Source organism: Lampris incognitus, chromosome 9, assembly GCF_029633865.1.
Source record: "Lampris incognitus isolate fLamInc1 chromosome 9, fLamInc1.hap2, whole genome shotgun sequence".
Lineage (NCBI taxonomy): Eukaryota > Metazoa > Chordata > Actinopteri > Lampriformes > Lampridae > Lampris > Lampris incognitus.
Window position 1 is genome coordinate 62,302,134 of NC_079219.1, and position 13,414 is coordinate 62,315,547.

A 13,414-nucleotide genomic window follows, 5' to 3' on the forward strand; every position below is an offset into this window, starting at 1 on the left:
TCCACATCTGGCTTCCCACCCGCAGACACGGTCAGTTGTGTCTGTAGGGAGGTCCGTGTAACATTTATGAATCAGAAATGAAGATTTCTGTCCTTAGTCATGAAAGTCACAGAAGTTAGCTCACAGAAGGTGCTGGAACCATGTGTGTACACTCATGCAGGGGATCTATTTCACATCAGTCCCTTTGCAGAGATGAAACCAACATTTTAGGGACAGATTGGTTTGTTTAAAACTACAGGAGTGTACACTTGTAGCCCCCAGGTTTTTAAGTTTTAAGCTAATGGTGAAAATCAACATTCATGTCATAAAAATGTCTTGCTGATAGAGAGAAATGTTGTCAACGTAGGGTTTAACAGTCAAGATTAAGGTGCATGGTACAGGGACAACAACTCTTCTAGTACATGGCAACAATAGATTGTGCACACATTCAGCCATATCAAAGTCTGCTCAAGTTAAGCAGATGTGTTTTTATGGAATATTGAAAATTTCAAACGTTGATTTTTATCAGTCATGTATAGGTTTTCTAATCTGTGTATCTAGCTTTGTTAGACATGTCAGGGGGTTTAATGGGAGAACCTGTCTCGTGTTCTGCTCTGGTCTTTCAGGTCGGCCATTGAAGAAGGAAAGGGGATTTACAACAACATCAAAAACTTTGTGCGCTTCCAACTGAGCACGTGAGTTTCTTAAATAGCTCTGGAAACCCGAGTCTGCTTGTACCTCAAACTGTGGCCCTGTTGTTGTAATGTTTGTGTTTCGTTGTGCTTAGGTCGACGTCTCTATCTCCATCAAGATAATAGTTCCCCCTCAACTTCAGAGCACAAAACTGCTAATATGGAACTTTGTAAAATGTGGTAAAACTAGAGACTGGGTTAAAGTGTCTTGATGCATGCTCAGTAATCCAGGTGAGAGAATCACAGGAGGTAAAATCACGTCATCTGGACACAGCGTTTACTGACAGATGCATTTCATCATCATCTAATGCCCCTTTTCCACTACATGGTACCGGCTCGACTCGACTCGACTTTTTCATTTTCCATTACAGGAAAGTACCGGCATTTTGGTAAGTGTTACCGCCTCTCTGGTACCACCTTTGTCGAGGTTCCAAAAAAACTGGAGCAGGTAACAAAATCGGGGCAGACCAGCTACACTGAGGGGCACTGTTACGGTGATGGAAAATGACACTCTGCGAGTCCAGTCAAGTTGAGCTGGTACCATGTAATGGAAAAGGGGCATAAGTGACCTTTTCAGTCTCAACTGACTGCAGCTGTCCCCACCCTTATAAACAATACAGTGACTGCAGGTGTCCCCACCCTTATAAACAATACAGTGACTGCAGGTGTCCCCACCCTTATAAACAATACAGTAGCTGCAGGTGTCCCCACCCTTATAAACAATACAGTAGCTGCAGGTGTCCCCACCCTTATAAACAATACAGTGGCATAATGACCCAAACCAACCACCAGTTTCATATGCACATATGGTGTGACCATTAACTAGAGTTACAGTAGCCAGATGTACTATTCACAGAGGGTTGGGGAATAGTTGCAATCACAGCATTGTAAGATGGTGACAAATATTTTCCAAACACTGTGTCTCAGTTGCTTTCAAACCCCAAAACACGCTGTGCAGGAAGTTGGTCCACCCCAAGGGTCGGGTCCCCTGGCACAAACAGAGCAATATAGTGTAGCTGTTAGGTGCCAGGAGGATTGCTGTGACTTGTACATTGGGGAAACTAAACAGATGCTGGCCAAGAGGATGACACAACACAGGAGAGCTAACACATCAGACCAGGACTCCACAGTCTACACCATCTACAGGCCAGGACTTCACAGTCTACACCATCTACAAACAAGGACTCGACAGTCTACACCATCTACAGACCAATGGCCACTCTTTCAGGGATGAGGATGTGACCATCCTTGATAGGAAGGAACGCTGGTTTGAATGGGGAGTCAAAGAGGCCATCTATGTGAAGAGGGAATGACCATCCCTGAACTGTGTGTGTGTGTGTGTGGGGGGGGGGGGCTAAGAGTACATCTGTCACCATCTTACAATGCTGTGATTGCAAACATTCCCCAACCCTCTGTGAATAGTACACATGGCCACTGTAACTAGTTAATGGTCACACCATATGTGCATATGAAACTGGTCATTGGTTTGGGTCATAATGCCACTGTATTGTTTATAAGGGTGGGGGTACCTGCAGTCACTATTGTTTATAAGGGTGGGATACCTGCAGTCACTGTATTGTTTATAAGGTTGGGGGTACCTGCAGTCACTGTATTGTTTATAAGGGTGGGATACCTGCAGTCACTGTATTGTTTATAAGGGTGGGGTACCTGCAGTCACTGTATTGTTTATAAGGGTGGGGACACCTGCAGTCACTGTATTGTTTATAAGGGTGGGGACACCTCCAGTCACTGTATTGTTTATAAGGGTGGGATACCTGCAGTCACTGTATTGTTTATAAGGGTGGCGACACCTGCAGTCACTGTATTGTTTATAAAGGTGGGGACACCTACAGTCACTGTATTGTTTATAAGGGTGGGGACACCTGCAGTCAGGTGAGACTGAAGCAGTCACATAGATCAGATCAAATCAAATCAATTTTATTTGTATAGCCCAATATCACAAATTACAAATTTGCCTCAGTGGGCTTAACAGCAACACAACATCCTGTCCTTAGACCCTCTCATCGGATAAGGAACAACCCTCAGGGAGAGCAACAGAGGAGGGATCTCTCTCCCAAGGCGGACAGCGTGCAAGGGATGTTGTGTTCACGCAATTTACATAAAACAACATTGAAAGAGAATAACAGAATTCTAATGGACATAACATTTATGAAGAACATGATGCACAGGATGCCAAGCAGTGTCCACATGCCAACGGAACAGTCCAGGATCCAAGCCACGCGACCAGCATCATCATGTAATAAAAGAAAATTTATGTGAGGAGAAGAAGGGCAGGCAGCATCCAAATGGCGGCCACCATCACCACGGAGACCTGGGAGGAGAACCGACTGCACATGCACGCAAGAGAGACTCACATGACACCATTCAAACACAGAAAAAGAGAAAGGAGAAAACTTCATTCAGAGAGAGAGAAATGACGGGGTCCTCCCTATAGTCCCCGGGTCCTATAGTCCCCGGGTCCTATGTTCCCCGCTTTGTATGAGACCGGGGAATATCAGACCTTTTTGTATACAGAGGGCCCTATATTCCCCACTTTTCCCCAAAAGGGTCCTATGTTCCCCGTTTTGTATGTGCAGGGGAACATAGGGAACATAGGACCCTTTTTATAAAGAAAGGTCCTATGTTCCCCGGTCAGCAGGTTTGACGCTGTTTGGCGCAAAAAGTGCATTTTCAATAATGCATTATTTAGGGCAGATTATTAAGAAGACAATGAATCATACGATTTCTATTTTTATATCACAAAAACGAATTCACAAAGTCCAGGTTGGCTAAAGTATGTGGAAACTTTCGACACTAAACCAATTTCAACTTATTAGGCTATAGCCTATATTTGGGCGCATAACCCACCCCGGTAGTTCTCTGATATTTATGCGTGAAATGTGTCACTTATCGAGGAAAATGCGCCTCGCCGAGTAGGTGAGCTGGCTCGTCTGTGTCTGAATGTAATATAGTAAGCCTATGCTCCTTGGGCAATTGTACCCGGGCGTAGCTCAGTCAGTAGAGCTCTCGCCTATGGATCGCAAGGTTGTGAGTTTGATCCCGGGTCCCACCAACTCAGCGTATGAGTAGCACATTGTGCGAGAAGTGCTGGGAGCTGAGGATAGGTGTTGTGTTCCGTTCTCAGCAGTCCATCTCCCAGAGGTCTAGTGCATTGTACCAGGGATAGACTCCTGCGAAAGCTAGCTGATATCGACAATAGGCCAATTCCGACCCACCTCTTCTATGTTCGCTAGAAAGCCGTCGTTCCCATCATAACCACACCAGCTTATTGGGAAAAGCATCTGACAGATATTAGATAGAAACCATCTGCTCAGTAAGGCCCTTTAAGCATCATAATTGTAATGATAATAATAATAATAATAATAATAATAACATAATAATAATGACAATAATAATAATAATAATAGCCTTATAATAATAATAATGATGATGATGATGATGATAATAATAATAACAATATAGCCTTATATTAGAAATGCTAAAAATTGGATAATTGAAATATTTATAATTATAAAGTAGGCTAATATAGCATGGTAATAACAAAATAATAACAATATCTGCCTGGTCTCTTAAGATTCTAAGATGCTGTATGCTACAGAAATAATGGGACATAGGCCTAGGCTAATGAATAGGCCAATTTGACAAAATATGAATGAAAGGCTAATCAACAACGCTAAAGCTGAATCACAAAACACATATTGCTCGAAAAATAATTTATAAATAGCCAAATGCACACATGATTTCGAGTTTGGAAATATTTAAAACTTGTCGTGGATGTGTGGTCATCTGCACGCAAGTTTCCTGGCGTTCTAAACCACATGATCAAAATTCACCAATGTCTAAACCGCCTGCCAACTTGCAACAATTTGCAACAATCGGTTGTTATCGGTGATAACTCGTGGACTCACTGTCATGTGCTTACTAGCCTACAAGAAGACAAACAATGGCGATAGTTATGGATGGTGATCGAGGGGGCAAAGTGTTGGTACATGAGAACTTCAGATATCAGAAGCACCGCACCAATCAAGACACCATTAGATGGAGGTGCTGGAGGTGGAACTGTAGAGTGCCACTGATCACAAATAGATTTGAAGTGGAGGACGTGGATGCTAACATTATTGTGCACGATGTTGGGGAACACGTGCATCCCCCTGACGGAGAAATGGTGCACCGTGCAGAATTCCGACAGGGGGTGATTGCAGAAGTTGTGAGGGAGCCAACAGTCCCAATCAGAAGGATCTATAATGCGCAAAGGGTCCTGCAGTATCGGCAACGTCAAATCCAAGGTGGCGGCGACAGACCACCGCCACAAGGATTCCAGTCTGTAAGGACTGTTATGGCCAGAGCACGCGCAGCAGTCACGCCCCCGATTCCAGCTACACTTGAGGATGTCGTCATCGAAGGTGCATGGGCTGAAACATGGGACAGGGAACAGTTCCTCCTGCACCAAGACAACGAGTGGGCTATCGCTGTGTTTGCCACAGAGGGAAACATCAGGAAGCTGCGAGGCTGTGGAACCATATATATGGATGCAACGTTCAGAACGTGCCCCCGCCCCTTCAGCCAAGTTTTTACAGTACTTGGAAACATGCATGGCTTCGTTATCCCTCTTGTGCATGCGCTGATGGGCCAGCGCACAATTGGGCACTACCGGCAGGTGCTCGATTGCATCAAACGGGAAACCAGGAGGATTACGCAGCACCACTGGGCACCTCAAAAGGTCATATGCGACTTTGAACAGGCGCTTATCAATGCGCTGGAAACAGAACTTCCAAGGGCACAAGTGAGTGGATGCTACCTCCATTTCAGTCAAGCTCTGTGGAAGAGGGTGCAAAGACTTGGACTGACTACTGCATTCCGGGATGACCTTCAGTTGGCAGCAGTCATCCGCAAGGTGATGGCACTCGGCCACCTACCACTGGACACAGTTCAAGGCAACTTCGCCCTGCTCGTTCACCACCCAGACACGAGGCGCGTCCAGCGGGACCATCCAGAGCTGCATGACTTCCTGCAGTATGTCGGGAACACATACATCCACGATGGAGCCCTATTCCCACATCCAGTGTGGAAGGTCTACGCACGCAACATGGAGCAAAGGACCAACAACCACGTTGAGTGTAAGTGACTAAGACTTATTTTCTGATTTATTGAATAATCAGCGAACAGACTTTCTTTTTGATGTGTAGCCCATAACACGCTTAACATTTTCATGCGACACCACAGAAGCGTGCAGGCTATGATAATGTAGGCCAATTGTATGATTATGGTTGTGTAAATTAGGCTATACTGTTTTTAGTCGATTATTTGTATCATTATTTAAAAAAATAATATAGCATCGGTGTAGGACTCACAGTCAACCATTGCTTTGGATACTCTTAAAGCTTGATGAATCTACATTGTTTCCATCAATTAGCTGTGGAATTCACCATAGGCTATGTGTTTAACTTTCATTTTAAAAATCAGTTTAACACAATCCAGCATAATTTTTGGAGGTCTACATCACACAAAGGCCTACACTCCTAAAGCTGTATTATGCATTCATGTTTATCAAGCCACTGTCAACATGTTCAGCATATTCACATTTCTGTAACAGTTTACATGATTAACCTCTTGTTTTTGTTTTTGTAGCTTATCATCGCACTCTAAATGATGTGGTCCAAGTGCGCCACCCATCCCTTTGGATGTTTCTGCGCCACATTAAGGACCAGCAAACCCTGGCAGAGGAAAGGCTGGAGATGGCGGAGCGAGGAGATGCTCCCCCAAGGCGGAAGCCCAAGTGGAGGAGGTTGGAGGCCCGTCTCCTGTGGCTCAAGGGTCAACTGGATGCTGGTCACAGAGATTTGGAATCATATTGGAGGGCTGTAAGCCATCACATTTTCAGATAGGCTGAGTAGAGGTTTTAGCCCCTCTTTGTTGAGTAGCCTAATGGGCTAGGACTACTCATTTTGCTTTTTTGAAGAAGAAAAAAGCCTTAAGGTTAGGCTAGTTAGGCCTTGGAGATTTTTGTTTTAGACCATGCCTTTTCTGGGGGGCTTCTGCCATAGACCAACCCTTTTTCAGCCAAGCTTTTACTAGAAGCATTTTGTTATTAATAGCCTATTATCAGTGTTACTATTGATAGTATTATGCCTGTAATTGTTATTTGTTATTAGGCCTCTTTTATAATTAGGCTATTATTATTATTATTATTAAAGAAGAACATCAAAGGATCTAAGGTAGCACTCATCAAATGAGAAAAAAGAGACAATTCTCTATTTTACCATTTCATTGTTTGGCATCAGTCAATAACTTGGCCGGGTGGTCTTCTTCAGAAACCTTAATGATTGATGCCAAACAATAAAATGGTGAAATAGAGGACTGCCTCTGTTATTTTTTTTTACCATTTGGTGAGTGTTACCTTACATCCTTTGATGTTCATCTTTGATTCATGTTTTTGGTTTAGCACCTCCACAAACCTTTAGTTTTTTGAGAAGCACATATTATTATTATTAGGCAATTAGCCTATTGTGTAAGGTAGGCGGCCCCCGTTGATACTTTGTGCTGGTCCTAAATTCCCAAGTCCTGGTCTAAGTTCTCTGCCTAAAAAGTTCATCATTAAAGTCTTTTTGAAAGAAAGTCTGCCAAGAGATTTAATATGGAAAACGAACTGCAAAGTAACAAGAAAGTGGCTGAGTTGTCCAGCGCTGTGCAAATTGAACTTTGAGCGAAGGTGGAAATGGCTAGTGTTGGACTTCAGCTCACTCTACCAACTCATCTTCATCTATGTGAGAGCGTAGTCCTGCGTGTTTGTTGATAAAGCAATAGGAGAAGATGTTCGGTCTCAAAACCATCCGTTTTATTTAGCAGTAAATGGATAAAGCATACAGAGCTCTGGGTCTAGATCTTCCTATCCCTGACAAACAGCAGATTGTGTCAGTTCACGAAGTCTGACTCCCTCTCCTTTCCCTGACCCAGTCTTTATACTATACAAAGTGTTGACTGAATATGGATGTGTGATCTTCTTTCTGATTGGTCCGTTCATCTGACTCCGTTTCCGCCTCACTGATATCCGGACTCCAGGTAATCTTCTTCTCCATCTGTGTTGCAGCTGCCGTCGTAGCTGCCGTCGTAAAATCCTGTTCCTATCTCTGAAACCACAAATCACAGCACATTTCGTCTCCACTCCCCCCTGACCACAACACTTCCAGTGTCCCCCTTTCCCATTCAGAGTCGCCAACCCTATGTCAGCGACCCTCACACCCTCCATGGAGACAGACATCTTGTCTCTACTCCCCCTTTACCACAACATCCTTATTGCCCCCTTATTATTCAGAGTCGCTAACCTTATTTAAGGTCAGTGACCCTCACACCTAATTTACTCTGCGACCCTCTGTCTGCTAACATACTCAGTACTTTTCCACTGCCACTATAGACCCTCCTGTCCTTGTAACAAGCCCTGTTTCTCATGCATGTGTTTTCCCAATGATTAATATATCCTTATATCCCTTATTCCAATTAATACGTTGTAATCATCATTATTAAACGTCACACCATTACATTTATCTACAAGTCCCCCTTTTTGGTCTCATATAAATGAGACCAACCAACCAATCGGATTCAAACATCACATTCAGCCTCTGTGTCACTGCCCAGTTCTTCACACCCTCCGTGCTCCATCAGAGCCACCGTCTCCGTCTTGACTCGCGCCATCTGATAGATCGATGAGGGACTCTTCTTTTCGATGGCAGTGACGATCAACCTTTCAAACAGAGATCTGATACAGGGGATACAACAGCATCCACACAACACAAGTGCAGTCATCATGCCTACCAGGGACAGAAACACAGACACCATCACACCTTTCCACTTCCCAAACCACTGTTCAAAAATTCTTCCCAGTGGGTCGTTTATACCTGAGTGGTCATGCAGCTCCTCTGACAGGGTCCTAAGTCCTTCTAGGGCTCTGGTTACCGAGCTGTCTGGAGCAGTGTTGTTGGGGATGAACGTGCAGCATTCATCGTCAAACATAGAGCAAACACCCCCTTTTTCAGCTAATAACATGTCGAGGACCATTCTGTTTTGAACTGTGTCTGTCTCTGATGGCTGATTCCCACATCAATACTGGAGTAACTATTACTATAGAAATGATCCCGCACACTCCCAACCACCACCATTTGGCTTGGTGGGGTTTTCCCGTTCCCTCAAACATCTTAATCAACATATATCAAAAATTCTTAGCAAGCAAAACCTTCTTGTGTTCTGGTTATCAGCTCCTTGTATCCTAGAAAAAACCTTTTCTGGGAGAGCTTTTGCTCTCTATGGTAACATCAGAACATTCTTTTCGCAACTGGCAAAATTCTTCATTCCAATCTTGAGTATATTGTGGCTTGCCTGAGTATATGCAAAGCCGGTTACTATAAATCTTATCCAAAAGTGATAGCTATAATAACTGTCGCCACAGATAGTGGCTCGTGTCTTTACACCTATTCAGAGTCAACTGTGGTGTTTCTTATCTGTTCCCGTGTCCTAGCGGGTGAATCCGCTGCTGCACACTGGCTCCAGTGGTACCAGCTGTCTCCTTTGCCCTGTAGTCGGACCGCGTGTGATGTCCTCTCAACCACTTTGTATGGCCCTGTCCACCTTGGCTCCGACCACTTCCTCTTGATCACCTTCAGTAGAACCCAGTCCGTGATGGGCGGTGTCTGTCCCTCTAGGTTCCCCTCTGCTGCTGCAACCTGTTTTGAGAAAGCTGACACCAAAGCTGTTAGTTGGTCATAGTAAGGTTTGTACTTCAGCAGATCTCTTTCCTTTTCCGTGGTTGGGATTCCAGCTCCCGGTGCCGGGAACTGCTGCCCTGTTGTCAACTCATATGGCGTGAAACCTGTGATGGAGTTTACTGAGCTCCTAATTGACATTAGAGCTAGGGGTAGGGCATCCACCCAACTCATTTTTGTTTGAGCACACACTTTTCCTATCTTTCCTTTAATGGACTGATTCATTCTCTCTACCTTTCCCTGTGATTGGGGGTGATACACTGTTCCAAACGCATGTTTCAGTCCCAGGGCCACTTCTACTGCCTGCAGGTCTTTGTTCTTAAAATGTGTGCCATTATCTGACCTGATTCTTTTTGGAAACCCATGCGTTGGTATGTATTGGTTGATTAGGAATTTGATTACCGTTTTGGCATCTTCCTTTTTAGCAGGTACTGCTTCTGGCCAGCCAGTGTATGCATCCACGGCGACCAAGAGGTACCTATACCCATTTACCCTTTCCAACATGTCAGTGTAATCAATTATGATTTCTTGACCTGGCATTTTTGGCAAAGGAAATTTTCCCTCGTGTGGCTTCACTGTAGCCCTGATATTGTATTCTGTACATATTTTACATTCCCTGATATGGTTCACAATCATTGCGGGCAAAAATGGATGCCACCAATGGGTCAGATGTCTCTGCATCTGTGCCTTTCCACAATGTGTCAGCCCGTGTGCCTCCTGTAACACGGAAGCCGTCCATCCTGGGGGTAACACAGGTCGGCCGTCCGGCGACCTCCACACTCCTTTGGATTCCGTTGCCCCTCTCTCTTTCCAAACTGTGAACTCTTGAGGAGAGGCTTTCTGTTGTTCCTTTATTAACATATTTACATCGCAGGCAGGTAGTAAATCATACACCGTTTTTCCCACCTGCATCATCATGTATTGGGCTGTGTAACCTGCTGCCCTTTTAGCTGAGGAGTCTGCCTCCTGATTTCCTTTTGCTATCATTGTTTCAGTTTTGTCGTGACCTCTGCACTTTATTACTGCTACCTCTGTTGGTTTCATTAGGGCTTCTACCAGTCTCTTGATGTCTTTCTCATGTTTGATTGGGGTTTTTGCTGCTGTCAAAAATCCTGCTCTGATCCACTGACTGAGCTCCACCTGTATTGCTCCTACCACGTATGCCGAGTCTGTGTAGATGTTTACTTTTTTCCCTTCTGCCCATTCTAATGCTGCTATCATTCCCTGTAATTCAGCTAGCTGCGCTGATTCTTTTCCTATTACTCTCCCTGTCACTACCTCCTTAAACCCTTTATCTGTTTGTCTTACCACTGCATATGCTGCCTTCAGTCCCTCAGTGGGATGTCTGTAGCAACAGCCATCTGTGAACAGCACTTCCTCTGGGTCAGCTAAGGGTTTTGCCCGGAAATCTGCTCTGACCTTAACATCTTTCTGTACTCTTTCTTCACACACATGTGGCTCACCTTCCCCTATGTTATCTGCCATGTTGAGTCCCTTGTGTGTGAACGTTATGTGTGGTGCATTGAGGATTTTTTCCAACCTTATCTGTCTTAATGATGTCATGGTGAATGCTGCTGAGTTCACATAGGCCTCTATGCTGTGTGTTGTCAGGACTGTTAGAGCATGTCCCATGACTATGTGTGCTACTTTTTGCAGAATTTTTGCTACCCCTGCTGCATGTCTTGTGCATGGTGGATGTCTATTTTCTGTTGGATCGAGTGTCACACTTGCATACATCATCACCTGCCTACCTCCCCCTTTTTTCTGAAAAAGAACACCATTCACTGTATGTGATTTTTCTGAAACATCCAGATAGAATGGCTCTTTGTAGTCAGGCAGTGCTAAATCAGCAGCGTTTGTGAGAGCCTGTTTGAGGGAAATTAAGTTATTCTCTGCTTCAGTGGTCCATTGTAAGCATGCTGACAAATTTCTCATCCCCTGCTCATTGACCATGGCCCTTAAGGGGTGCGTGAGTTCCCCATATGATGCTATGTACTGTCTGCTATAACCTGTCAACCCCAGGAATGAGAGCATGTCTTTCACTGTGACTGGTTTAGGATGGTGTAGAATTGAGGATCTATGGGCTGGGGACACACCTGTTCCTCTACTAGAGATAATTCTCCCCAGGAACGAGACCATCTGTCTGCAGCACTGGAGCTTGGTTTTTGAAACTTTGAACCCAATGTGATACAGCTGAGTTAATAGGGATTTGGTGGCTGCTAGGCAGGAGACATGATCTGGAGCTGCCAGAAGGATGTCATCCACATACTGAATCAACGCCACCCCCTTTGGGAGGGTGAGATCAGTGAGCTGCTGTTTCAGAACCTGATTGAACAGCCCAGGGGACAAGATGAAACCCTGGGGAACCCTCGTATATCTTAGCTGTTGGCCTTTATAGGTAAACGAGAAGATGTCTCTCACATGGTCAGCTAGTGGTAGGCAGAAAAATGCATTGGCCAGATCAATACAGGAAAACCATTTGTGTTCTGGGGACAGTGCAGACATAGCAGTATATGGATTTGGTACTGGGACTGTAGGAGTTGACACAATACTATTGACCCGTCTAAGGTCGTGAGCCATTCTATATATCCCTGTATTTTGCTTTTCTATTGGTAAAATAGGTGTGTTCCAGCCAGATGCTGAGGGCTCCAACACCCCCGCTGCCAACAGTCCCTCAATAGTATCTGTGATCCCTGCTTCTGCCTCAGGTTTGTGGGAGTACTGTTTCTGCCAGATCGGAGTGTGATCTGTCAATTCAAAAGAGATTGGATCAACATTCTTGCAGCGTCCTACATCAGTTGGGCCTGCTGACCATAACGTCTCAGGGAGAGTGTCTATCATACTTGCGGCGTCAGAGTGATCAGCCTTCTCTCTGCCATGAAATCTCTCTATTTGTCTATGTTCTAACAGCACTTTTTCAGCCGTCTTGTGCATGATCCTGTAAGCCTTTTCGGATGGGGAGTACTGTAATTCTGGGAGTTGAGTCCAAACCCAGTCTGTCAGTGCCATCAGACGCTTGCACATCGGCCCAAGATCTCTAGCCTGGTACTTAACATGCACTGCTAAGGTGATATGGGGCACCGCCTCTTCAGACATCTCATACCACTTAAATTGTTCAGGTGTCAATTCAACAGCAGCTGCCACACCTTCATTCCCCACTAAAATACAACTAGACAATACTTCCCACTGTGTCCCTTCAATGTCATTGTAAAAAGTTTGCTGATAAATTTCATCCCCGTCCCTATCATAATACAGAGTAACATGGAGGGGGTCGATTGGAGGGGAGTAGGGATGTAGCATTTGGTCCCACGGCCGCCACTGATAATACAGAGTCTGTACGCCGTCGCTTTGCTTGGTTCCCGGTTCTAGGAGTCCCCAGTATATATCTGCCCAGAGTCCTTCAGCCGTGGGTGAAACATCAACTGACAACAACATTTGAGAGCTGGACTGGATCATTGACAGAGAACAGTTCACAGAATATCCATTGGGAAAAGTCACTACCAGTCCCTCTGGCCCACACATGACTGATGCCCCGCACCTCACCAACATATCCCGTCCCATTAAATTGACTGGGCATGTTGGTGATGAAATATATTGATGCAAAAAATTCTGTCCTGCCACCGTGGTAGTCAGAGGTGTCGTCAACGGCAGATTTTCTGGTTTACCCGAGAACCCTACTAGCTGGACGTTGGAGGATGAAAGGTTGGACCGAGACATGGCGCACGCGATAGTGGAAAACCTTGCACCTGTGTCAACTAGGAAATGCAGATCCATGTCCATTACCCTTATTTGCAAGTAGGGTTCTGCCAGCCCCACCTGCCCTTGAGTTCCCGGGCCCCTTCAGTACTCATCCCCCTGACCACCCTGCATGGTCTGGGGATATTGTCTCTGCGGTAGAGCTGCTGTTGCATGAGGGTCTTGATTAAGTGGAACCATAACTGAAGGCTGTCCTTGGACCGGGGGCTGCAC

General features: G+C 45.0%; 1 protein-coding gene across 4 annotated transcripts in view; it reads left to right on the plus strand.

Annotated features, from left to right (window-relative positions):
* The window catches only part of atp2c1 (ATPase secretory pathway Ca2+ transporting 1), a 174,922-nt gene that overhangs the window by 139,658 nt on the left and 21,850 nt on the right, over window positions 1–13,414 (plus strand). For all 4 annotated transcript variants that reach the window (XR_008810681.1, XM_056285570.1, XM_056285571.1 and 1 more), the window contains one exon: window positions 606–674. Coding sequence is in view for 3 of the 4 variants with exons in the window: in XM_056285570.1 (XP_056141545.1) it covers window positions 606–674 (69 nt within the window). In the remaining variant the exon portion in view is untranslated. The remainder of the gene's footprint in view (window positions 1–605; window positions 675–13,414) is intronic.